The sequence below is a fragment of the Dromaius novaehollandiae genome, chromosome W (assembly GCF_036370855.1).
Source record: "Dromaius novaehollandiae isolate bDroNov1 chromosome W, bDroNov1.hap1, whole genome shotgun sequence".
Lineage (NCBI taxonomy): Eukaryota > Metazoa > Chordata > Aves > Casuariiformes > Dromaiidae > Dromaius > Dromaius novaehollandiae.
This window is the reverse complement of record NC_088130.1, coordinates 51,650,941-51,678,568: the sequence shown is the minus strand read 5'-3', so window position 1 is coordinate 51,678,568 and position 27,628 is coordinate 51,650,941. Positions and strand designations below refer to the sequence as shown.

At 41.2% G+C, this 27,628-nt stretch overlaps 1 protein-coding gene and 1 long non-coding RNA gene across 2 annotated transcripts; one reads left to right on the top strand and one right to left on the bottom strand.

Annotated features, from left to right (window-relative positions):
• Nucleotides 1-17: 17 nt before the first annotated feature.
• On the bottom strand, nt 18-4,113 carry LOC112995753 (uncharacterized). The gene is made up of 3 exons (XR_010385829.1): nt 3,840-4,113; nt 2,865-2,983; nt 18-2,465 (listed from the first exon to the last, which is right to left on the bottom strand). It is a non-coding gene; the product is annotated as an uncharacterized LOC112995753 (long non-coding RNA).
• Nucleotides 4,093-27,628, top strand: LOC135324451 (sorting nexin-18-like). Its single transcript, XM_064500861.1, has 2 exons — nt 4,093-6,043; nt 25,193-27,628. Exons 1-2 carry the CDS (start codon nt 4,474-4,476, stop codon nt 25,444-25,446), a joined length of 1,824 nt encoding a protein of 607 aa, XP_064356931.1. The 5' UTR covers nt 4,093-4,473; the 3' UTR covers nt 25,447-27,628.

Sequence of the window (27,628 nt, the reverse complement as noted above, 5' to 3'; positions counted from 1 at the left end):
CAGAGCTTTATCTTAACTCATGGGAAAATCACTTTATTTTTTTTCTTACTTAAAGCATCAAATTCATAACATAGAGGAAAACTACCAAAATGAAGTCAGATACATTTTTGGGCTGGAAGGAAAAAGTTAGGGGTTGATAGATACTTTTTATTATTGTTGGTTGCAGAGTCTCATTCACTTTTTCCTAATTCAAGATAGCCTAAGGATTGTAATCACTTGAATCTTTACCTTTTCCCTTCATGTTCCCAAATTTTCAATTATAAACTGCACCTGCACAAAAAAATAACTCACATGCTTTCAAACACCTTTCAGCGCAGATTCTCAGAGGACTTGAGATGTCTAATTCCAAATGAAATCGATGAGATATCAGTCCTTAGACATCTGTGTGCATTTAGCTTTAGTCTAGCTTTCAGTTTCACCGCCAAAATTACAAATTCACAGGAACATACTGAACAATAAACATTTCTCACTGGATTGCAGACTATCAATCTCAATAGCTTCAGAATAACATTTACATTGACTCTGAAAATTTAATTCCCGATGAAGATGGTAGAAATTTCCTACCAAAGAAAGTCTTCAAAAACATATTTTGTCCAGCTGAAATGCCATAAATCAGTACGTGCTCTTCTTGCTTTGAAATCCTTGCCTCTGGTGGTCTGAACAGCAAGAAAAAAAGTTCGATCACTCCAGATCAACTTGGCACTGTAGATGGTTACAGATGGCCCAAGAAGCTGGCTTCCTCAAACTCTTTTAATATCTTTTTTAGGGTAGTCTCTAATTTTCCAGGTTGATTTTGTTGAAAATAAATCTTTTCCTGAGTTTTAAAAAATGTTTATTTTAAAATCCACAACAAAATGCCTACACACAATAATAATCAGAGTTGGCTCACTGATGGGGGAGAAATGGATAACATAATTTCAAACTGGTTATTGTTCCAAGTTCCCATTGCAGTTTGGTTCACCAGGGAAATAAAATAATACATTTTTTCCTTTCATAATTTTGCCTTATTGCTTGTGTTAATTCCTGAAAAAACATGATTTAATTTCATGTAACTTAACTTTTGTTAAAGCCTCAAAGTAAAACTGGAACATTTGAGAGAGTAAATACTTCACTAGTTTACACTTTTGTATTTAGGAAATATTATTGTCATTAGCTGTACAGATTTTATGCCTTAAAGTTCCCATCTTAGCAGATTTTACACCTTTTGAACTTCACACCTTTGTGTCTTCTGGGGAGAGAAATGATGAGCCAGTACTCATTACACAAATGTTAGAATGGCAATCCACTGAAGGGGATCTAGGGGAAAGCAGGACAGCTGTCATCACTACTATTGCACCCAAGGAAGTAATCAGGTCCCCAGCTCAACTTTGTCATTTCTTCCTTCCCTACCCATGACACAGGCACTGGCACAACTCCTCACCACTTGAGGCAGCACAATTCAATTCTTGAGCTGTCCTTGCAGCTGAAGAAGGCATCTGTTCATCACTCTAGATCATTAAATGAAGGCAGATTCAAAATGCATCTATCCCCACAAATCAAGTAGATCAGCATTATTTCCAGTACTTCATGTGAAAAGACTGTTTCAGAGAAAACAACAATAATGATTAAGGGCATTAAAATTAAGATGAATAGGGACTGAAAAGTTTGGGAAAGGAGTTGAATAAGATTCAATAAAATGCACATAAAATAATGAACGGTACAGCAAAGGCAGATCAGGAAGTAATTTTTTCTCCTTACTGTAATAAAAAAACAAGGGAGGATTCAAATGAATGCAAAAAACTGCCCAGACAAAATTATGATCAATATTAAGAGTAACTTTGGAAGGAATATAAAACTCTGATGACTAATCCTGATTTGTGGTAGTCAAAATTTGGGATGGAATCTAAGATGGAGGTTAAATTAATGCAGATCTACCTCCTGTTGGGATTTTAATCCTTATTCTAAGATGGCCACATGGGTCAAAGGCAGCATGCTGGATCTTGGATCATACACCATATGGAAATGCCTGTATTTGGCCAAAGAGAGCATGTCTGCATTGAAGGCAGTGCTTCTCACACTGACTGCAGTGGCAGAAGGATAAAAATCACTAGCTTTAATATAAAAAGAACTTATACAGTTCTAAGAGCATGGACAAGTGCTGATGCAGGGCTTCAGGACACTTCAGAGCCTGCAGGGAGGATTAACAGTGCCAAGGCCAGGTCGCTGTGCTCTCCGCAATACCATGTGAGCTGGCAGGGAAAATCCAGAAGCCTTGACAGAGAGATGTCTGAAGTCAAGGTCTTCAGCTGCAGAATCCTGGGCAGGTGCCAACTCTCCACCAAGAGGAGACTGATGCTTCTTGCTTTATCACTGAGGTGGATGCTTTCTCTGTGAACTTGCTTCTGCAAATTTAGCACTTGGATTTGGAGTTGGTGGCACAGATGATACAAGCATGAACATGTTCCACTCAGGTGGCCATCGAGGACCTGGGTACATGATGAAATATGTGGCTCTCTAAGCACTACTAGTATTGATCAATTAAAAGAGATTTCCAGCGAAGCAGTGAAGGAATTCTGGGCTAACATATTAAGCTGGGATGAGCTGATACATTAGAAAAATGTTAAAAGTGAACTGGCCAAACAACGACAGAAAAAGAAATGTGATAACATATGCATTAATGCTGGAGAAATCAAGCTCAGAAGAAGAAAAGACCCCCCCCTCCCCAGGTATCAAACAACATTAAAAACAGCAGTGAAAAAAAGCATCAGGTCTTGTAGCAATCCATGACATCACTCCCAAATTAAGACGAATTATTTGGCACAAAGACCTTTACAAAGTAATACACACTTTGAACTAAGTCAGAGAAATAAGCAAGAACTTAGTACCTGGCAGGATGCTGACAGGATCACATGAAGAATTGGAAACCAAAAAGGCACCATGTCCTCAGAGAACTTCTTCTCTAATCAGGGGCAAGAACGCTCACCAAAACGCTGACCAAGCAGTGCTACACTCAGGAAGAAGAAAGCAATCAGGAACTTGGATTCCAGCTAAACCTGGAGAAATACTGAAACACCCTTGATGGGGATCATAAGTAATCATGTATTTGAGTCACTGTCACAGCAGAAAACTAGTAGACTTACGAAAAATTAATCAATAGATTTAATTAAAAAGATGAAAGTTTTAAGTATTACAACATTTAGAACTTAGTATGAAACATCCATAACGCTGCAGTTTGGTTTTGCAATGAGGAAATGTTACAAAATTATAACTGTGCTTTTGTCTATTTCTGTTCATAATTTAAATAAACAATTTCAGCCACATTCTGTTATTTCAGTTCAGTCCGTTGGCAACCTTAGCGGAGCAAGAAATAATGCCCCGAATCAGAAAAGGCACAGCTTCCACAGGAATGTGAAGCCCTTCCATGGAAGACACGCAGTCGCGATTCAAAGCACCTTAAACCATTACCAGTCGCCTCTGGGAGAAGCAGAAGAGTTTTAGCCACAGAGTCGCTGTGGCATTTACTTTCCGCAGTTTGGCACAGGCTTAAAACCAGCCAGGCGGCCGCTGCCGCCCCGGGGTGCCCCGGCGCGGGCCGGGCCATGGGCCTGGGCCGGGCGATGGGCTTGGGCCGGGCCATGGGCTTGGGCCGGGCCATGGGCCCGGGCCTGGTGCCCGGCTGCGGGCGACGCCGCCGGCCGCGGTGCTGGGGAGGCCGCGCAGCACGGCGGGGCCCCTCGGCGACACGGGCCCTCGGCCCACGTCTCCCCACCGGGACCGCGCCAAAACGTGGCGCTCTCTGCTGTGCCTCGGCCCTAGCACCCGGGCTTTCTGGCATTTATTTCGGAGCGCTGTGGGGGCACCTTCCTGGGCGACGGGAGAGGCTGCGGAGGGCAGGGCGGACACGGGCACCACTTTTAACTTGATTTCCGTGCGCTCCGCGCACGTGCTCCCGCCCGGCGAGCGTGGCCTGCCGCAGAAACCCGCAGCCCGGCCGCGGGGCCCAGCGACCCCCCGGGCCCGGCGCGGCGGCCGAGGCGGCCCGCCCCGCACGTCCCCGCCCCGCACGTCCCCCCGGCGGGCCCGGGCGGCCCGCGGCGCTGCGGCGCCGGGCCGGACAGCAGGGGGCGGCGGCGGAGGGGCCGGGCCCATCGATGGGGGCGGCCGCTCTGCGCTCGGCTCCTCCGTCCTGCCTCTCGGCTCTGGATTAGCGAAACTGGCGACGTGGGACGGTCCCCGCCGCCCGCTGCGCGCTGCCTCGCCCGCCGGGGGGACGCCGGCGCTCGGAGCCGGCCGCGGCGCAGCGCGGCGCAGCGCAGCGCACCCGGCCGCGGGGCCGCCGCAGCAGCGCCCGGCAGCGGCAGCGGCGGGAGGCGGGGGCGGCCGCGGCGCTCCCCTGCCGCAGCCCCGGCGGCGGCGGCGGGCGGGGGGAGCCGGCGGCGGGCGGAGGGGGCGGCGGCGGGAGCCCCCGGGGCGGCGGGCTGGGGCGGCGGGGCCATGGCGCTGCGGGCGCGGGCGCTGTACGACTTCAGGTCGGAGAACCCGGGGGAGATCTCGCTGCGGGAGCACGAGGTGCTGAGCCTCTGCAGCGAGCAGGACATCGAGGGCTGGCTGGAGGGCGTCAACAGCCGCGGCGACCGCGGCCTCTTCCCGGCCTCCTACGTGCAGGTGATCCGCGCCCCCGCCGCCGAGCCGCCGCCGCCCGCCCGCTACGCCAACGTCCCCGCCGGCGGCTTCGAGCCGCTGCCGTCGCCCGCCGCCTTCAAGCCGGCGACGCAGCAGCCCGCGGCGCCCGCGGCGCCCGAGCCCTTCGCGCTGCCGCCCGCCGCCGGGTACCCCTTCGCGCCGGCGCCCTACGGCGGCTCCTACCAGCCCAGCCAGGGCAGCGATGACGACTGGGACGACGACTGGGACGACAGCTCCACGGTGGCGGACGAGCCCGGCGCCCTGGGCAGCTCCTACCCCGACTACGAGGCGGCGGGCGGCGGCGGCGCCTCGGGCCGCTACCGCCTGTCGACGCGGTCTGAGCTGTCGCTGGGGTCCCGTGGCGGCGGCGGCCACCCGGCCGGCCACCCGCACCCGCCCGGCGGCGGCGGCGCCAAGAGCTCAGCCACAGTGAGCCGCAACCTCAACCGCTTCTCCACCTTCGTCAAGTCCGGCGGTGAGGCCTTCGTGCTGGGCGAGGCGTCGGGCTTCGTGAAGGACGGGGACAAGCTGTGCGTGGTGCTGGGCCCCCGGGGCCCCGAGTGGCAGGAGAACCCCTACCCCTTCCAGTGCTCCATCGAGGACCCCACCAAGCAGACCAAGTTCAAGGGCATGAAGAGCTACATCGCCTACAAGCTGGTGCCCAGCCACACGGGGCAGCAGGTGCACCGCCGCTACAAGCACTTCGACTGGCTCTACGGGCGCCTGGCCGAGAAGTTCCCCGTCATTTCCGTGCCCCACTTGCCTGAGAAGCAGGCCACCGGCCGCTTCGAGGAGGACTTCATCTCCAAACGCCGCAAAGGCCTGGCCTGGTGGATGGACCACATGTGCAGCCACCCCGTACTGGCCCAGTGCGACGCCTTCCAGCACTTCCTCACCTGTCCCAGCACAGATGAGAAGGCCTGGAAACAAGGCAAGCGCAAGGCTGAGAAAGACGAGATGGTGGGTGCCAACTTTTTCCTGACTATCAGTGTCCCTACTGGCCCTGGGGCCGGCCTGGACTTGCAGGAGGTGGAAAGCCAGGTGGATGGCTTCAAAGCCTTCACGAAGAAGATGGATGAGAGTGCCCTGCAGCTCAATCACACGGCCAACGAGTTCGCCCGCAAACAGGTCACTGGTTTCAAGAAGGAGTACCAGAAGGTAGGGCACTCCTTTAAGTGCCTCAGTCAGGCCTTTGAGCTGGACCAGCAGGCCTTTTCGGCAGGCCTCAACCAAGCCATAGCCTTCACTGGGGAAGCCTACGACGCCATTGGGGACCTCTTTGCAGATCAGCCCCGACAGGATCTAGATCCTGTGATGGACTTGCTAGCGCTGTATCAGGGGCATTTGGCCAACTTCCCAGACATCATCCACGTCCAAAAAGGTAACACCCTTATGTGTCTTCTGAAACGATAATATTTTACTTATTAGTGGTATCCACACAGCTGGAGGAACCAGGGGCTGAATTTGTTCTGTGTATGGCTTGCTGGGCTTGGGCTAAATATTTCAGTGTTAATTCAGGTAAACTGATGCTAAAAATACCAAAAAACCCCACAACACTGACAATTTTCTTTCTGTGCCATTTGTTGGGAATGTTATTGGCTAGAGGTTACCAAGTTTGGCTGTGTGTGTGTATATATATACATATGCGTATATATATATAAAGGAAACCATATCTGCCTATACTACAGATATATTAAAGATTAAAGAGCTTGTTTACAAATGAAGTGGCATGTAAACATGTATTACTGTTTTATATACGTTAGATCTTAGATATTAGGTCTTAAATCTCTGATCTAGTAGATATTAAATATGGAGTAATCTGAAGATATTCCAATTGTCCATCTTGTCTGGGGTTTAGCCTCATAACATTGTATTATGTGCATTTTGCAGTGTAAGAGATTCAGATGAGAGGTTTAAAGCAGCTGGCTTTTGTCTCTTTGGCCATGCACTAAACACTTTTAATGCCTTTGTAAGGATAATAGCCTGCCACAGTGTACTAAGTAGGAATTGTTTATCCTCTTATTATCATAAAAGGTGTTGCTCATCTGTTAACCTTGCTGCAGCTTTCTGGCTGAAGCACGTTTCTCGGGTTCTGATTGCTATTTGTGTGCCACTTTGTGATCCGCTGGAGAGAAAGCATCTCCAGTAATGAGAGAATCGTCTGCTATGTAACTGGTGACATTTGTTCAGATAAGCAGAAGTTTGTAATGCTAAATATGTGTAGGTGATTTTGCTGCTGCAAAGTTAACACTTTGATTCATATATCCCTTTGCTGTTACACTCCTTACCTATGATTTTCAACTTGAAGATCAGAGGCTTGTGGGGATTACAGCTGTGAAAGTGACCGAGAAGGCATCACACATGCTGCACAGAAAATGCTGTGTTTAGCAGTTATAAAACAAAGAAAATACAGGAGCTTCTTCTCTGGAAATTTTTTTAGAGATTAATAACTGTTGTTCTGTATCCTAAGTGGCAGCGCTTGAATTGTCAACCACAGTGAATCAGTCATTTTTTCACTTTTGAGACATTTTCAAGGATTTTGCATTTAGAGCAAAACAGTTTGAAAAAAACAGCTTTCAGAAAGTGTGCATTATTGCCGGGAAAATCTGAGGAGCTAGAGCTGGTATAAAGTGCAAAGTAAAGTGCCAAATTTGTTGTTATGTAAGAAAGTATGTTTTTCATAAAAAATTACATACATCAAATTCAGATTTTCATTCTCCTGTAGAATCTTGAGAATTCAGTGAAAACTTTGAAAATTGTAATGTTATTTTGAAGAGAAAATGGGAACATGTAATCTAACCTTTGAGTTGTTCTTTTAGCTGGTGCGGTATTGTGTTCTGATAGCAACTTTCAAATATTTTAAATTTGGAGAGAAGGGTGACCTTGGCAATATCTCATGTTTAGGAGCAGAGAATTTCAAAGTGAGCTGTCAACTAATAGATTATTTATAATCTGGGAAAAATTAAGGGGAAGGATTTTTATTAGCTGAAATAAAACAGCAGGTAGCATATGCTATTTAAATAATATATCTTAAAGCTTTAAGACTATATAGAGTTCTTCCCTGTAGTATTTTTGGAGACTTTACTTTGAGAAGAAGATTGGGAATAAGAACATGTGTGGTTGACTCAACCAGTATTTCCTTCAACTTGTTTGTCTTTGCTTCTTCTTTAGTTTTGTTTTAGTTTGCACTTACTGGTAGGATTTACCTTGATGAACTGGGGAAAGTTCTTCTAAATGAGCTTCCACTAGAGAAATGCATGAGCGTGGCACACAAGTGGAGTAGATTTTGTGGCAGAATGCTGTTCTGAAAGTGGTTGGAGAACAGTGAGTCTGTGTACATGTGTTAATGTTCCAGCACCTCGAGGCTAGCACTTTTTTCAGTCGAGTGTTATGCCTGGTACTTACTTGTGTTCAGAAAATGACATAGGCTTGAGAGATCTACTTGGTCTTTTGAATGGCCATATGCATCAAAGGAATAGGGTTAGAGCTAGGTTACTTTTTTTTTTTTTTGCTTCCTCTCCTTCCTCTTCTTCCTCTTCATCCCCGTCTTCCTCTTCTTCCTTTTTTACAGAATAGGCAAACTGGAAGAAAACTGAGGGGAAGATCATTTTTCCCCCCGGTATATCACTGTTTTACTATTCTTAAGAGCTACTAATAACAAGGTATAACTTTTCAATTCCAAATGGTAAACTTCAACTGAAAATATGAACTGCTTGGTGTTCTTACAACATAATAGAACTCCTTTAAACTTACAATCTGGGAAAGTTGCCAGTATTTGAGAATTATTGTTATTTCTATAGACCAAACAAAAATCTGTTGGTGATAATAGATCATCTGAAAAACAGAGTTCGAGTGTCTTTCAGTGTTTTATCTTCTATTGTACAACTTCTTGTAATAAAATGACCCAAAAGTGCCCTTAGAGGAGTAGAAATAGTGGCCTGGTTGACACAAGGGGCATGGCTTGTAAAAAGATAAACTCTGAAGTTATGAGTACTTCTCCATTTTCTTTCTACATACTGCAAATGCATTGTCCATTTGGGATGAAAAGCCCAGTTCTTTTCTACCCTGCATTTCTACATTCCCTCATCCTGAGAAACACCAGAAAATAAGGCTGGCTGTGCCTAAGATTTACCCAAATCTGTGGGTGGAATATGACACTGACTTGTCTAATATGCAAGCAAGTGTAATATTAGACTGCCTTGTCTTGTTATGGGTTTGTTCTGCTGCAGGTGGACAGCTGCTTAATGCGATTTGGGATTTGAGATTAGACGTAAGGACTCCTGTTTGAATCGAGATTAAAATCTGAGTAATATACAAGTTGGTTCAAGTGTGTTTTGTGGTATGAATTGAGAAGTCTGCACATGTGGGGTTTTTGAATCATTTCTGCAACGTTTCTTCTGCAAAAAGAATGCCGAAGAATCTCTGAGCTGGAGACAAAAATTTTACACCTTTTGGACATAATCTATTCTCCTAGAATTACAAACCAGAAACATAAAGCTCACTGTTGCTTTGTCCATATATTGGCAGGAGTGTGTGTTAACCACTGTGCTTTTAATTTTTCTGGGGTGCAGGTTTTTCCGCCTCTTGTGTTGAGGACATCATACATGATCTGAAATGTTTGGAAAGGGATTGGCATTTTGGTCAATTATATAAATATAAACATCATAATCAGTAGACTGTGGGTATATTTTGAAACTGTTTCTGGTCTTATGTTTACTGTCAATATTTTATGAAGTGACAATAATTTCAATAGGAGATTTCTAAAGATTCGCCTCTTTCTGCCTCCTTTGAGTACCCAGTGTTTAAGAAATCTTCTGAGGTGAGAAAAAGTTAAGGTTCCTGCTCCAGAAGAGGCGAAAGAAGGATTTGAACTTTGTTGTCCCACATTCCAGTTGAGTACCAGCTTGGCTGTGCTTTGTGAGAGGTCTTATCTGGTATTGTGTGCACTCCAGTCCATGTCTGAGAAGATCCATTGGATTGAGACCTACAGTGAAGAACACGTTGAGTTGGGAATCCCACATTTCTGTCTGGAAATACTTCATTTGAGAGTCTCACTGAGACTGTCACCAAGCATTTCGGTTCCAAGACATGGATTTTGTGAAAACTGGTTGTTCTTTTATAGGTTTTATTTTGAAAACTGAGCACTTGGGGGGAAAATGACATCTGTAAGGGTAGACAACAGCAGAATGGTAGCTCTGAGCATCTAAGCACTCAAAAACCTTTATGAATCTAGCCCTCAACCCCTCTTAGGGAAGAGTTTCTAAAGTGCTTACATGAAAGTATTCTTGTGCATACCTGTTTTCTAGAATGGAGGATCCAAATATTTTAGACAGAAATATACTTGTGCTTAGTTTTCTTTGGCCTCTGGCAGTACATTTGTTGAAGAGGAAGATTAAGTTTAGTACGCTAAAACTAAGCTATGCTTTTGTTTGTCGTTTTCTTTGGCAGAAGTGGTGTATCTTCCAAGAAATATTAGATTCAATTGCTTTAAGTTTGAGAGGAAAAGCAGTTTCCCATCTCCATATGTAATGGAGAATGCCTTTTTCTGTGTTACTGAGGAATACTTGTGGAAATTCCCTGTGCATTCTTGGCAGAATAGTTCCTAAATATTAATTGCTAGGGCTTCACTCTGCTGATGAGATCTTCTGACTTCCGTAGTCTGCAACATAAAATGCTCATTGCAGGCCCATGCAAGCTCAGGTTCAGGAAACTTATGCATGTGTGAGAATTTGAGATAATATATGCTAGTATTGTAGTTCATGCTTGTCTGTGGCTATCTAGTCTTGATATTTGCTTAGTTAGAGTGGAGAAATTTTTTTTTCTTTTCGAGTTATATTTGAGGAGTTACTGAGGTCTCTTATGACTTCTGAAAGTGGAAGAAATACTGGTTAACTTAATGTTTCATCTCTGCTTTCCAGAATTCTTCTTTGTCTTATCATGATGATGTTAATGCTAGTAAACTTCGGTTATGATTTTTGCAAAACAGATTTGAAAAAGTGGTTTAAATGTTTTCTAAGATGTAGGCAGCAATTGACTTCCTCTACACTCCAAGATTTAAAAGAATTAGATTAAAAAAAAAAGAAACAGAATGATTCTTTTACTTCTTGATCACTGTTTCAGAAAAGGAAAATAAGGCAAATAGTCTTATTTGCCTGAAGCAAACTTAATTCTGGACATTGGCTTTAAAGAATGTCCAGAGTTTGTTTTTAGACTATCTTACAAAATTATAGCTGAAAACATGTTCCAGTTGGTAATGTATCAAAATTTCAAGCATCAGTAAAACCCAGCCCTGAACACCACTGGAACTCCCTGTAACATTTTCCCTGATTCCTGAGGGGGAAAAAGAGGGGTATGTGTGTTCGTGAGTGAGTTAGACTGCTCAAAATTCATACCTAAAATTTTCTATCACACTGTAAGAGCAGGGCTTTTCTCTCTTGCTTCTTTTCTAGCCTCCTAAATTTGTTGTGAGCTCATGTTCTCTCCATCCCCAATTTTTTACTCTCCCCTTCCCCCCGCTTCTTTTTCCCTTTGGCCCTCAAATACATATACTTTGCATGGGATTCAGCTCAGCTAAATTTACTGTCTAAAAGCTAGGCACGTAATCTTAGCCAGATGACCACTGTAGTCAGTAAAAAGAGATGGGTACCTACGTTTCATCTGTTTAAGGACTTTGATGAGCAGGGATGGATTACTCTAGGATGCTCGTTGTATTTCTTGCTCTCTCAGCTTCCCGTTGCTGTTGCAGGGATGACGTACGATTTGTCTGCTTGCTACTGAAACGCCCAGTAGTGTGTTCAGGTTACCAGTGAAGGTAACCTTAAGGTAACTGAGACTTTCAGATGGCTAAGCTGTGAGAGCATCCCCTTATTTAGTAGCTTTAATAAATTATAGCTTCCTTGGGGGTAAGTGTGTGTAAATCACAAAAAGAGCAACAATGAGTAAGACTAAAATTGGGCAATGGCCTTATTTGAAAAAGATTAAGCAGTAAGAAAAATTCGAGCTTCTGTGTCCTGTCTGCATGAAGAAAGCCTAAAAGATGCATGGGTTTCCTTAAAGTACTTTTTTTCCCTTTTTCTCTTCTCCCCTTCCCCCTAATCTCTCCTTAGATTAGTTTTCTGAGGGAATCAGATTTATGCAGTCATGATGCGCTTCTGGGTCCTGTTACTTCTTGGAACATCTTAGCAGATTTCATACACATTTGATGAGGGAGAGAGTTTTCATAAATGATAAAACTGCAGTGAATTTTTCAAAAACAGGTGGCTTAGAGGAAGGATATAACTGTTCCTCTTGTGGGAGAGGTCACGTGCATTACTGCACACCAGAGTCCATTCAGGCTGCCCCTATAAATACTAACAGGCTGGAAATGTTTCGATCAGAGCTCACACCTTTAGTTTTGATCACAGGAAATACAGTTCTCAGCTCTTGTAAGAACAAGTACTTCTTTTAAGTTCACCTTGTTCACTTTAGGCATTAAGGCTCTGCCTATTGCGTAAACCTGGTGAACAGCTAGAGAGTAGTAGGACAGTGCAGATACTAAGGAAGTAAAAATGATTTCCCTAGAAAGAGGAAGTAATTTTTATTTCGAAGACTGTTTTTCAGCTTGAAGTTTCTGAAGAATCGGGGGCGGTAAAGGAGCCACTGTCCTGCCCTTACGGTTGAGAGGACTCCAGGTCATGCTAAAAAACCTGCCATCAGAATTGGGAAGGCAAGAATTGGTAGACTGAAAACGGAAAGTAACGTCTGGAACTCTTTCAAGTCTTTGAAAGCACATTATCAAAAACAAACAAGCTGGCCAATTTTTTCTATTTTGCAAGTCACCTTTCATACAAGGATACATTTCCACCTTTCCAACATCTTTCCATGACTTTACTGTTAGATTCTGTGTTTGAACAGTTAAAATGCCACGTTAATGTGTGCAGACTGTATAAACCTATCCAGCTGGTACCTTACCTACTTTAACTTGCCCAGTTCAAATAGCACCCTATTCAAAGTTCTAATAAAAAAATTAAATCACGTTTGGCTTAGTCCCCAAAACATTAGTCTTATCAACAGACTGGAGCAAATAAATGGCAAATGCTTTCTACACAATCTGTTAATATCTTTCCTGAAGGCCATGATGATTTAAACAAAAAAAACCCCATAGTAGAAAGTGCATTTAAAATTTTGGAATGAATGTTTTTCTGAAATTGGTAATGGAGGGCATACATTTAAATTATGCATGAATATGCAGCTAGCTTACAGTATACTGAAGAAAGACCCAGTCTACCAAATTTCATGGTAATCACACTACATTTTCCAATTGCTTGCAGTTCTAGGTAGGCTCAAATGCAGTCTCTTTCTCCTTGAAAGGCAGACGATTCTCTTCTGCCTTTATTATACTGTAACATTATTTTATATATTATATAATTTGTAATCTCTATATAGCATTATAATGTTTTATAACATTGTAGTGTTCACATGTTCTGCTTTTAAAGTACTATAAAATATATTTTAATTGGTCCCACTGATGTTGTTTTACCTTAGATATTTTTACTACAACAAGGAGTCTACTTCCTGTTGTCCCTCCTCAGATACTGCAGTGTTCAGACTTCCAAGAGAGAGCATTTGAAGTGCATTAGGGAAAAAGTGGAGCAGTATCTGCATTTCTCTCATTATGTAAATTTTTGGATCTTGACTTTTTTCATATAAATTTACACAGAAGTTAGGCCTATGCACATTATATTTGCTCCTCTGCTGCTTAAGCAGATGACAGTGGACAAAAAAATGCCATAAATTGTGCACTTTTTTTGCTTCGTTCAACCTATGCAGAGAGCAGCATCCAAAAGCAGCTCTTTCACAGCATCTTGGTAAAGTAGGGGTATATGAGTAGGTGGACTCTCCATCTGTACTTGCTTCTTTTGGTGATGGGATAGCAGTGTCTGCTGCAGTGTTACCTGTCTTCTCCTGTCCATCTACATCTGGTGAAACTCAAGAAGATTTTGAAGAAGCTATCATTTGATATAATGATGCTTACATTCATTTTGGCAATGACTTATACTCATCTTCTGTAGATCTAGAGGAGACATTTGTGCTCATATGCTGTTAACCAGTTTTACTGAAAATTAATTTATATCATGCATACACAGCCTCATTTCTGATTTATGTTGTTTCTTGAAGTAGGCATTATGAATGTAGCATTTATAAAAGCTGTTAAAAAACTGTAGCATCATTCTGACAGAAAAGTACCTGTTCTTCACATCCCGAATGGGAGGAACTAGTGTTTAGAACAGCCTATGGCATTTAAACTGTAATAGACCAACTTAAATTCTGGAAGAACAAAGATGTTTTGTAAGAGCCAGTTGAGCCTAGGAAGAGACGAAATGCTGCTGTTACAAACAAACAGGTTTGCATTCTGGTTGTACAGAGATACTCACCTCCTTTCTTTTCTTTCGCCAAGCATTTCTATCGTAGGAGGCAGGAGAAGATATGAAAGAAAACATAACATGTTTATCAGAGGCAGAGGCCAGTCTGTTTGGTGCCACACTTAAATGTAAGCTAGTAAGAAGTACTTGAAATCACTGAAAATTTTCATCTTGGTACTTCTACAAATTGCACTGGCTTAAATTTTCAGGAGTATCCACCCTGAGACAGTTCAGCATGACGTGATTTTCAAATGACAAATATACTGTATTTCTGACAAATAGGCACATATACTGCATTTCTGATACCCAGACCTAATTTAAGTTCCACTGTCTTCTGTACCCCCAGTCTGTAGCATCAACTAAAGTGTTGTCAGAGATAAACTCCTTAAATTGTGCCTGTGCGTGCTGAGGAGTACAGGCTATCCTAGCACTGGACAAAACTAGCATTATCTAATGTTTGCCTCTCGGGCTGTGATGCAGAATGCTGTGTTTATGACCATGGAAAACAATGTACGTAACCTAGCTGGACTATGGGTCTTTTGTTATTCTGTTCATTTTTAGGAGATCAAGTTATTCCTGACGGGCCTCCCTTCAGGCATCGCTATAGGTACACGTAAAGTCAGTAGAATTACTCATTAATGCAGTTCAAATATGCGCTGTAGTGGCTAGGATAAGGCAGTTTGTTTGCGGAAAGCACTGTCTCTATCCAGGACACCTAAAGATAGATGTTTCTTTTAAAATCACTGCATTTGACGTTTGAATGGAAAACTTCCAACGGATTTTGCACTGTTTTCACATATGGTTACGTAGCAGTATAGGGTTTTTTTGCTTTGTTAATGGCGTTATGCTGAGCAGTAGGTGAAATAGGCTGATAATTCTCTAGAATTTCTTTCGTTAGTTCGACGTCTTGCTCTCACATACAAGCATTAGCTGCTTTACGGGCAAACTGTGGCTTGTTGCTTGCATAGCATTGGAATTAGCCTAGTGATACATTCTTATTGGAGGTGCTGCATGCCAGACCTGGTGGATTGATCTTTGGGACTTTAGAGCTGAAATGCACATTGCCGGTGTGTTAATTTAAATATTTTTCAGCAGCATAAACATTTTGGAGACTCTGAACGTGTAGAGGTCTGATAAAAGTCCTTGTCGCTGTGGAAAAGTAAATTGGCCAAGTATGCTCTTCTTATGTGTATGCACACCAACTTGCTGTTGTAGGTACAATGCATCTAATCAGATTTAAAATGTGGGATTATAAAAAGAATGGGATTGCAGTTAAACACGTACAGTATTCATTAACACTGATAGTTCTTTAAAGTTGAGTGCCATTTGACACTGCATTCTAGCACCACTGTTAATCAGATATATATGAGTTAAATTAATATCTTTGTTAAAATGAGTAAATGTGATTAGAACTTGTCAAGTTTCTGAAATCTCTGGCAAAGACTGTTTTATTTTTTCATGATCTCTGGATTGTTTAGATTAGAAAGTGATTTTATTTTGGACTGGTGGTTTCAGTAAAAGCTTTCAGTGGGCTTTGCAAGAGGATAACTGGAAGCGTAAGCAATTCTACCTAACATTAATCATCCAGCAGTCAATCAATGTTAACCTAAATGTTAGCACAGCACTGTAATTTAGGAGTGTAGATTTTTAGGATAGTATTATTTTATTCTAATAGTGTTTTGAGCAATCGGAAAGAAATAATAAGAAATAAAGCTTTTTAATTACTGTAGTATTTTGCAATAATTGCTGTTGTATTTTTAATTGCTGCAGATTCTGAAAACATTATAGCCATTTTCACATATCTGTATAAAAATCCTGTATATACTAAAGAAGGTGCAGTTTCATTTGTTTTATTTTTGTGTTTCAAACTTACTTTCACTCTGAAAAACAGAACTTTCTTAAACTGCATTTCCACTGTCAAGGAGAACATGATCATTGAATTAGAAATCCTGGTTTTGGAGGTTCTATTTTGTTGGCATTTTCAGAAGAGACAAGGCACTACTGCTTTTTGTCTTTGAGGTTGAAGATCACTTGGTTTTTTTCTGTTTAAAACTCTAAAACCAGATTTTAGAGTAGTGAGTTGTTCTTTCTTTAGTTACTGTGCTGATACTTTTTCACTATGATATTTCTTTTATACAGTTAAGTCTCTACTAGGGAGGCCTTCTGTTTTTAATTTCAGGAAAATTCCCATTATGTTGCTTTCCATTCTGTATCTTGGCCAAAAATGTAAAGAATTTGCAGAATCTTAACTTAGCGTAGGCTTGTTCTGTTAATCTTTGCTCATTGCATTCTTCGCAAATCATCTGTCAACAGAGTGAAATCTCCATTCTGTTACATGCAATTTTATAGTTTTACTTTGAATTGGGAGAGAGATGTTGTTTTTTTGTCTTTTATGGGCAGGGGAGGAAGGAATTGGTCAAGCAGTACAACTAACCAGAGCTAATATATTTTTATACTGATGCTTTCCCATTGTGCTGCAGCTTCTGTCTTGGTCACTTTGAAGTACTATACATTACAGTTAATACATGTGAAATTTCACAATAGCATATGAATTAGCTAACATTTTCATATAGCAAAGATGAGTAGAATATAAGTCTAGAACTTGTTTGTTGATTAAACCTGATTTGGACTATTTGTTAGTACTGAGCAGTGTGAGTAGCAGCAGCAAAATAATTGATGTACTTTTCAATTGTTGATGCTACTTCTGGACTACTATGTAGCTTTTTGAAGAAAATTATGGCTAGTTCTGTTTTAGGAAGCTTCTAGTTGACTCCCTGTAGAATGTAGCAGAAAACACAACCTTGAGTTCACTGTTCTGCTTAGTAGAGTTTCATTGCAACCACAAGAACTAGAAATTTCTTTTGTTTTTTTTCCTTATAAATGGTTTGAAATTCCTAATGTAGCCTTAAAACATGGGTAGAAGTCGCTTAAATTCTTGTGCTAACCATGGAATGCAATTTATTTGTTCCTATAGAAACAATTTGAAATTCCTGAAGATAAGTAGCGGACTATGATTGAGGAAAACCTACCCTCTGGTTTCTAAAATCTCTTTTACAAAGAATGTTCTTGATGTTTAAGGATGGCCAAAAATCAGTGTTTGCTTATAGGGGAAGATGACACTTAAATTGTAATGATTGCAGTCATGCATTGCATAGAAGAGTTCAGGGTATGATTTTGCGTTACATATAGTCTGGTGTGGTGGTTCTGCTACTTCCCTTGTGTTGGATCTAATAATTGTGTAGCCTTGGGCTGGGTCAGATTAAATAGCTAAGCCATTGATAAAACTAAACCGCCGTCTCCCTCCCCTCCAGGCCAAGTGTAGTTTTTTATTGGATTAATCACTTGAGTCATCCTGTAACAACATCTTTGCTAGATACGGTGTTGGTGGGAGGGCCATGTCGACTGGCTTGTTTTGGCAGCAGTCTGCAGTTACGCTGGATTAGAGATAATGTTGTTTCTTCCTCCAGTGTTCTTTTGAGAATGATGGTAAGTCAGACCTGTGGCTGTATGCACATGGGCTACCCAGGGTTTGCCTCTTCAAAATTTTAAGCAAAGAGTTGTGGTTAAATGAGCCTAGCATTAGATTCCTTGATAAGGAAAGAGTAAACATATTTCTAATTACATTTCTGCTTTTCTATCCTTTTGTGTAACTCACCAAAAGCAACGTACTGAGTATATTGTTTTCTCCCTTCCTTTTAGAGATGGTGTCTAATGTTAGAGATGATGTCTCAAAATAAAGGTAAAGCAAAGGGAGTCATTAGAGTTCAAAGTTCTCCCTTGAATATTGAGTAGCATGTTTTAAAAGACACACCACAGAAGCCTACTGTTAGGCCTGCATATTTAAAATATTGAATATGAGGGACAGCTTAATGGCATGGAAATGCAAGTTATTTTACTTCCTTGTAAGAAGTAATGCACCGAATTTTATTTTGTAGTTTGCTGACTGTGCAAAGATAAAAATTATTTATTACACAGGTATTTTTATTTTCTCCAGATTCCTCAGTTGTAGCTGTTGAAAGATATTCTCTGTTGAACTTTGAGTTTCTTTAAAGAGCACAATGTTTTCTGACTCTAGTTTACTTCCCTTGCGAGGGAGCAGTCTTTCAGAGGAACCTTTGTACTTTGACACAAATCCTTCGGGGAGGCTGTCTAACTGACGCGTATTGGCTAGCGGACTCAAAGGAGACATTCAAGAATGTGGTGTTCTTTGTTTTTGCCATGCTTTCCACTGATACAAAGGCCAGAACGATCACCCTCCTCAGACGTTTTCCATTTTGTCATTTACAGCTACTGTCTTTCTCTGTGTCATTTACAAATGTCTCTTAGGTTGTTGGTGCACTAGCGTGTTTGGAGCAACCGACTGGCACGTGTCACCTTCCCATCCTGTGGAAGCACTGCTGCTTCTTGCCCACCGTGCAAATAGTGACTTCAGCAGTGCGTCAGGCAGCAAACACGTCCCTTCTGTCCCTGCCGAAGCCAGTTAGTGAAAGGCAAAAGCTGTCACGTGAGATGCAGGCCGTACTGCTTGGCTGGCACTGAACTTAGTTCACTCCTCCTCCCACCCCCCCCTTCCCCAAGTTCCATTAAAAATGTATTCCAGAAAATTTTTGTAATGTATCTTGGGGACCTGCAGGACTAACTTCCCTCTTTTTTCTCCCATGTCTCCTTTCATTCCCTTTGCAGTTATTTTGAAATCTTTAAGTTGAGGTGTTAACAATAACAAAAACATGGGTATTTGCTAAAAGAAATAGTGTTATAATAATCATAATAGTTTTGCATATATTTCTGTTATCTGGCTATTAGTGAAAGAAATCTATTTGCTCTGTTTTAGCACAATTCATCACCAAAGTGAAAGAAATACTCGAGTAACTGCAGTCATAAAAGCATTAGATTATAGGATCTTAAAAAATTAACTTGTTGGCTTTTACAAGCTAGGTGAATTTTGAAGTTCATTATTTTGGACTAACATACTGAAGATGTTGCTATATTCGTGACTTAGTGGGTGACTGTGAATTGCAGACCTGTGTCACTTCAAAGGATACTTGCTACTGTTGCACTGTCTTTTAGAGAAGGTGTTGAGCTCACTCATTTGTGTTTGATCCCATATTCCTCCCCATACGCAATGTTGCTGTACGCGGTCAAATCACTGCTGTTGCAGTACTTTCTCAGATGTATTTCAGAAAAGAATGATGCAGTTATAAACAGTATTGCTCATTACTGCTTTTGTTTTTTAAGAATCCAGCAAGCCCACCCATGGGACAGATGTCCATTGTACTACATGCTGTACGAATGCAGAGCAAAAAGGGGCTCTTGCCCCAGTGAATTTCCTAGTTCTAGGCTTGTCTTTATTTGTATTACTAACTTAAGATGCAGCTGAAGTTTTGCTCTTGACTGCTGTATGCCAAACTCCAAAGCTGATGTTGAGGTGCTGCACTGAGGAGGGGTGGACACGTGGCAGTGTGAGGTTGGTTGGTACGCTTTTAAAAGTTACTACCGTTATTTGGCTACTGATTGCCCATGCTGGCAGGTGCAGGGGAGATTTGGCTTTGAATGAGATGCAGGAGTTGGGTGAAGAGCAGTCGTGGTTGCAGGTCTTCGGGAGCTGAGCCCCGTGACGTTTGCTTTCCTGTCACGTTGCGGGCCGCAACTTGAGCTTGTGACATCCCTGCTGAACATGTGAAGAACCAGTGCAGGGTCACTGCTGGTCGACTGATCATATCATGCAACTGGATGCAATCCATTCCACATGCAGAACGGAGAGCTTGGTGACACGCATGCATTCGCGTGAGTTTCGTGTTCATATGTGTACTTACAGTGCAGGGGGAAAGTGAGCACAAGGTCAAGAGCAGATTCAAACCCACTCTTAGTTAACTGTTCACACCCTCTTAAAGCATTCGTAGTAGTAAAAAAACTGCAAGTGATAGGAAAATGCATTGTTTACCCCGAACCTGAGTGCTTGCAAGTTCAGGATTTTTTTTTTTTTTTAAGATATTTGACTCTTTCAGCCTTGTTGCAGCCTCATATGTTTGCAAGGCCTGCCAGTTTATTGGCTCTATACACTCTTTTTTTCTCTTTTCCTGATAACTCCTCAACACCTATTTAAGTTGTCATTCATATTGTGTATTTCACAGATTGGAAGTATTTATTTCTTTCAGGAATTTTACATTGTCCATGTCTTCTTGGCTGCTGGCATTGTATTATGAATGTCCCATATTAAATGTGTTTACATAATTTTGCATTGTCTAATTGCATAGATCAAAACAAGCACTGAAACCTATGTGTTTCTCTTAAGCCTTTGACAGTATTCAGTGAGCATCAATGTCTGTTTAACATCAGGCTTTGGACAATGAAAAACAGCATTTGCATCTGCTTTTCCCCACCTTTAAAAACAGAAATTGATATAGGGCAGCTTTTTGAGCATTTTTGATCCAGGCCCTCTTTGCTGCTTGAAAGCTAGTCCTAATTAGTGGAACCAGATCTCCTAACGGTCTTTTTTGTTGGACTGGAAGCTTTAAATGCAGAGGCAAGTTTTTACAGAGTCTTTAGAGCTGGAATTAAAACACACACACATATGCGCACGCACGTGTGTGTCTGTGTGCGTGTGTTCCATCACTCTTGGAACAGTGCTTTCTTGGATATTTATCCCAGACATGTATTTAGCAGATTTCCTTAAACTAATATGCATTGGGAGGAGGCTGCTTCTGTTTCTTTTCCTTAAAATGTGTTTTAGCTTTTTCTAGGGCTACCATAATTTTCCTTGAAATATGTCTTGCTCTTTTGATTGTCTAAACTGATATTTGATAAGTTAGGATCCTTAAAATCAGAAACCAGCAGGTGTAGTTAGGCTGGGGGGGCAGCTTCAGCAGCCTGCGAGGGCAGCAGCAGGGCTGGAGGGGTAAGAGGGGGCTTCAAGGGGAGGGTGAGGAGTTTGGCATTGCAGAGGAATATAGGGATTTGGGGCAGAGCCAGGAGTGAAGACTTTGAATTAGGTACTGGCGGCAATGGATGGATTAGTGGCGATGAGGGGAAAATGTGTGGAGGGTGAGGTTTTATGGTATACAGGCTGTGGTGAGAAGGGTTACAAGTTGTGGGTCAGGAGGTGTTGGGTTACCATGGGACACTTACCCCACCCAGACATCTCTGACCAATACCTTCATTTTTGGGCAGGGATGCACAGTAGGAGCTACTCTTTTCGCCCCTCTTCCCTTGCCCTGTCCTTCTCTCTTTTGCAATTAGAAACGTGTGACCTGCTGAGTTTAAAAACAGGTCTTTAATTTTTCTGTAATTTTAAAATTATTTGACCTGTGTTCTCTAAAGCTTCTAATTCCCCCAGTTTTGGGGAAAATAGGGTTGCAAATCACTGCTGAAAGGGAGAAATAACAATGTATCAGTGTCACAAGCCTCAAACAATCCTGCCCTTGCCTGTGCTTGGATTCTTGCACCCCTGAAGGCAAGGAATCTCTGCTGAGACTCAGAGCTTTGCTCATACAGATTCAAATAAAAAGGTTGTGGGCTACAAAGACATACTCTGAGAAAATTTGAGATGAAAAATGTTATGTTATTGTTAGTAAAGCTATTTGCAAAGCTGTGCAAACTAACAACACTTTTTGCCAAGACATATTGAAATAGATGCTGAGCAAATTACAAATGGTATTTTAGAACAAATGATTTACTTTCCTTTTTAAAATAAGATAAATGGGATTTTTTTTTCTGTGTGTTTTGGGAAGGGTTTTTTTTACCCTAAAAACAAGCCAAAATTTTTCCTCTGTTACTTTAACATAGTTTTGCTAATAATTCAACACTGATTTTGGAGGTACTTCAAAAAGCAATCGAGTTCATGCTTAAGCGTAAGTATAAACTCATGTCATACATTGCTGACCTCCAGTTGTAACCTACCTAGATTTTAAGGGCAGTTCCATTATAGTGTCAGCATGAATCCATATGCATTAACACAACAGTATTCATGCTTGCAAGTTTTCCCTCTGGATTCCTTTTCTTAATTATGCATCTTTAATGTCAGCAAAAGGCATAATGCATAATATTTCTACTATGGAGGGTTTTCATGTTTGTTAATATATAGTTTTTAAAGATGTAAAATAATTCAAAGATTGTACAGGCCAAGAAATTTAATTACACTTTCAGCTGCTGATGCTGTAAGTTCCAGTATTTTTTTTTCCAGTTTGGTCATCTTAGAAATAACATTTAAAGCTGTTTCCCCACACCAGAACTAAAGAGTTGTCATATTTATTTAATCAACTCCATCTGGCTTCCAGTAAGTCCCAATTTTCAGTTTTTCATAGTTCTGCATGGATTCTTGCAATGCAAACAAAATGTAGAGAAAATTTTTACTAAGACTGCTTTTGTTTGTTGAAAGAAGTGTCCTTCTTGAGCAAGTGGGAGTTAACAGAGATTTTTCAGAGCACGCTCTGCCTCACAGACTCCTCGCTCTTTAAAGGAGAAAATAGAGATCTTCTGGCACAGACTTGCGTCCCGTTGCTTGCTGTGCTGCATGTGGAAAGGTTTCTCGGTTGTGTTTTTTTGGGCCAGGCTGGAGATGATGAGGTCAGTCGGCTGCAGCAGCCGGTGCCAAGCGGTAGGTGCCACGCGGGGAAGGTGCAGCTCTGCGTCAGGCGGTGCCGCTCGCTGCGGCCGGCGACAGCGCCTGCCCTCGGCCTCTCTAACTGCTCGGCGCGCTGCCTTCAGAGCCGGAACGCAGTCTTCGCTTTACACTTATTTTGTTAGTAACATTACTGCCACAGTTAAAAAAAAAAATAAGGGGGCGGGGGTCCATATGGTCTTTCTGCACGTACGTCACCACAGAGAGGAATTTCTTAAGCTCTTGGCTGAGAGCTTATACCGGGACTGCAAACAGAGAAGTTGCCACGTAGAGTGCAGCCTAAATGCAAATTAAGGAGAAAAAGAACATGAGTTTAAGAGTAGAGAAGTACTGATAACAGAGGGTATATTTTCCAAGTGTTGGTTATTAAAATAAAAGAAAAACAGCCCACGTGCCCCCCAATTAAAAAGTAATCATTAGATATTTAATGAAGAAAATTCATGCATGCATCTCTGATTTTAGGAATTCCAGAGTTTATTTATAAGACACCAGCCCCTACTCCATTACAAAAATGAAACAAACTTTGCTCCCCAAGTCTACCGTATCATCTGGTATTTAACTTGGCTCTAGTGTGAGCATACATTCATCCTCAGTTCTGACTCGTTCCCTGGTGAGACATCAGAGACAGGACAAAAGATGACGTGCTCTACCTAGTGGGATGCCAAACGCCTTTGAATGCAAAGCCCTGAGCGGTGCCTGTGCTCCCCGGCTGCCCTCCTACATTGCTGCGTGCAGCAACCCCCAAAGTAGCTGCGCGCAGGATCCTGTTCCACTGCAGCAACTCGAAATTGCAGAGTGTGTGTGTCAGGTTGCTTGGGGAAGGAGTATTCACCATGGCAGATTAAAAAGTCCAGCAAGGAAAGAATGGAAGATAGATAATATTACCGTTGATAGATAGACTGTATTCTTACTGTTTAATGCTGTTTACTACATGTGTGGTTTCAGGCTGACAAGATTTCTCTCCCAGCAGATAGATAGGAGATTGTCCCCCTTAAAGATATATAGGCAGAGAGGCTTCTCTGTTAGCTTGCAGGCTACTTTCTGCTGATGGTAGGGAGCACAGAAAAGCGTTTCTTCAAGGAAATGTAAGGGGAGGACTGTCACTGAAGTGTAGTCACTTGTGTGATACAAAGTGTAATATGAAAGGACAGAGTTATTTAAGACATTACAAATAGGTGAAGGAACGAGTAACTTTAGTGTGATCATAAAGTCTGTGAAAAATGTCATAAGACTAAAATTTTGTGAGAAGATAAAAGCAGTATTGGTATGACTGTCTTTAGTTATATGAATAAAATATTTATGTAATATTTATGGAGTTCCTCAATTTGGGGAAATTGGGTCCATGAAAATGAATGTCTAGGACACAACTTAGTATTCTATGTCAGTATTTGAGCCTGGTTTTGGCACTCTTCTGTTTTGCAAGAAGTGTGTGCTTTAATTAGCTATTTGGAGGAGGAGGAAGGCTATCAGTTCTTTTGCTCTATTTTTCTTCGAGCTCCTACAGGACTGTGTTATCTCCACCTCGACTTCTATAACTTTGAAATAAGCTTCTAGATTCTGTAGTACTAAGGGACTAATTTGGGGGTATCTGGAATGTAAAAGCACAGTGTGTCAGATTTTGTGTATTGAGATCTTATTTTGATGTCTCACATTATTGAAAGTCAGGTTTCTGTATGAGGTTACTTTTATGGTGTTTACGTAGGCTTAAATCCATCTGACTAGTTTTCTAGGGCTTTAATGTTTTCCACCGCTTGTATATTTATCAGTCATTCTCTAAAGGACACCATCTGATTTTTAAGATTGTGAAATACAAATGTTGTCCTTTACTAGCTTTTGCAAGCTAGATCTTTCTTTAAAAAAATTGGGTTTTTTTTTTTGACCACATTCACTATTCTGTGATTTTTTACTCTGAAAAAGCTTTTATTGCTTTTCAGCATTATTATTAAGATCTTTTAGAGTGTATTGCTATCAGTGAAAACCCATGACTACAACTGAGATCTGCAGTCGTCAGGGTCATGCTCTTCACTCTGTTCTGGTAAATTTAAGTCCTGGACAAGTCAGTTCTACAGTTGCTCTCTGTTTTATGTTCCATGGCATAATCATTCAGCCTCCATATAGTTAGAATGTAATTTGAGTGGCTTCTCTTTTACAGGCCTGTTTTATCTGTTAAAGCTTACTTGCTTATATGTCACCTTTATGTCAACTCTTTATGCTTTCCTACAAAAAATTTATGAATGTGATTTAGGTTACATATTCTTGGGTAATGTAATCTTTGGCAGCTAATCTTATTAACAGCTAATTATCTGTGCAGCTAATCATTGCTCTGGATTTTTCCAAACGTAATATCCAGAGTGGTGAAATTTTTATGCTACAGATTTTAGTACTGTAGTTGTAAAAACATCTTAGTGTATATATATGTGTGTGTGTGTATATCTATTAAATCACTTGTTAAAATATAGTAAAGTTCACATTGTCCTCACAGTTCAACTGTTTTATTTTGTTCTTTACACAGGAGCCCTTACCAAGGTAAAGGAGAGTAAGCGGCATGTGGAAGAAGGGAAGATGGAGCTCCAAAAAGCTGAGGGCATTCAAGAACGCTGTAACATTATTTCTTTTGCAACCCTAGCAGAAATTAATCATTTCCACAAAATTCGTGTGAGGGACTTTAAATCACAGATGCAACATTTCTTGCAACAGCAAATACTCTTTTTTCAAAAAGTGACACAAAAGTTAGAAGAAGCTCTTCACAAGTATGACAGTGTTTAATCTCTGAACTTTGATCTGTGAACTTTCCTCAATATGAAAATGACTTCAGTAGCAGAGCAAACATTGCTGCTGTTAAAGAAATATTGCCAGTGGTAGATGGTGGTACAAGATTGGTTTTGTGTTCACCTGGAATCCCAGTTTAATCTGATTATGTAGAAAGAAACAGTTATATGGCTATGTAGTAGAAACAGTACCACGCATTGTAACTAAGTTATACTGTGTATGCCGACACTACCATTGTAACTTTTTTGAAATAATGAGTATACTATTTGCCTTATTGCTTTTTGAAGTATGGTATTTTAGTGCATACTTTGTAGACCTCAAAACGGTTTGGGTCTTTAAGGAAGCTGGCTAGAGAAAAGCCTGCTTCAGATGCCTTTTTACTCTCCTAGATTTGGATTTCCTAAATTCAAACAATTCTCTGTTTACAGACTCCTACTAGAGCAGCTATGTGATTCTGTGCCTTTAGACTCTATTTTTCCTCTTTTAGTAAGTCACATTTTTAAGATCGAATGAATGAAGGGTTGATGCCTATGACAGGAACTGATTATGAAACCTCATATTGACTGGAAAAAATCAGCTGCCATCTAGTTTGCACAGCAAGTTCTGTCTTTCAACAAACGTCTCAAAAAGGAGATTTTAAAATCAATTCACATTTTCCCTGAAAATGGAGACTACTTGTTACATGTACTAGGATGTCAAGCACATATACAAAAATACAACACCACTAAATCCCCTTTCCTGAAAGAATATTATATTGAGAGGTTTTGTGATACAAAACATCAGTGCAAGTGAAAATTTGAAGAGCTAGCCAAATAGAAAATTATGTTTATCAAGGGGATATGAATGCAAGCTAAATGGCTAAAACATTTTTTTTACGTTTCAAATGATCTGCTAATTGTTCAGTTGCTGATCCAGTTTAATTTCAGACTTGCATCTACATTGCCGGTTGACTGAACTGAGACTCCACTGTGATTCATTAGTTTACTAAGTTACAGATTTTCAGGGATGTTCAGCAACATAAATGATCTGAAATCAGTCTTGACTGAACTGACTTGGAAAACAGGTGGCATTTCTATGTTCATAACACTCAAGAATTAACAATTGTCTTAATTTTTATATAAATATTTTTGACAAGCAGGGTGCATTTATATACGTAAACACTATCTTTTTAAAGAGTTTTCTGACTTACTTTCCTTGAATTAAGTCTGAAGTTTGTGTTTAACCTATTGGTTCCCTTCTTATAGGTCAGTATGAGAGAGAGTTTTTATTTATCCTATCTTTTTTCTCTTAAACAAAAATAACAAAACCTTCCAAGGAAGCAAAATGTTTACTTTTTTGTTTTTAATTAAATTAATCACAGGTAGCTTACACAAACAAAAGCCTGGAAGATGAAGTTAAGTGATAGTTACATTCAAGTATGAATCATTCCTCCCCTGTATCTCAGAAATGTACAGCTCTGCCACTAGATAATGTCAATTTCTCTAGCTTAACCCCACAACCACTGTTCTAAAGGAATAAATTTAAGAAAGTACTTTCGTTTTTAAGATTCATCCCAAAATGCTTTGAGATTACCATTTTGAGCACTTTGCATATAGCAGTGCTGCTAATATGTACCCAGAGAAAAAATACAAAATGATGAAGTGGAAAAAACAGTATTTGTAGAAGAAAGGACAATCAATGAGGAAAGCAAGCTGGCAAGCGTTTGCAAGCTATTAAAAGAATGTTGCAAAAAACAACATAGAGGAAATAAAATACGGACCATGGTCCTAGGGCTGACTCACTCTTTATTTTCCTCATGATGTCTCATTCTACATTCAAAACTCACTGCTTCCCACAGTAGTCCTTCCCGTATAGTACTCCAACTTCCTGTACATAGTTTAGTTATTTGAGATGGTCATGAGCTAGTGCTGAGCTGGTTTCCATGGCTTGTGTTTGCTTAAGCCAGGTATTGTTTTATTAAATATCTTTGCAGTAATTAGGTCAGACTACAATCAAATTCATTCTACATGGAGGTGTTAAGACCTGTTCAGAAATTGATCTTGGTCCAGCTGAAGCATTTTAGGAGGTTAGTATTAATGAAATGTACATGTCCGGGGGAAATTAAGTTGCGATATGTATACATACAGCATTATCAGACAGGTACAGTTTTCCCAAATAAACTGTCATGGCCTTCACCTTA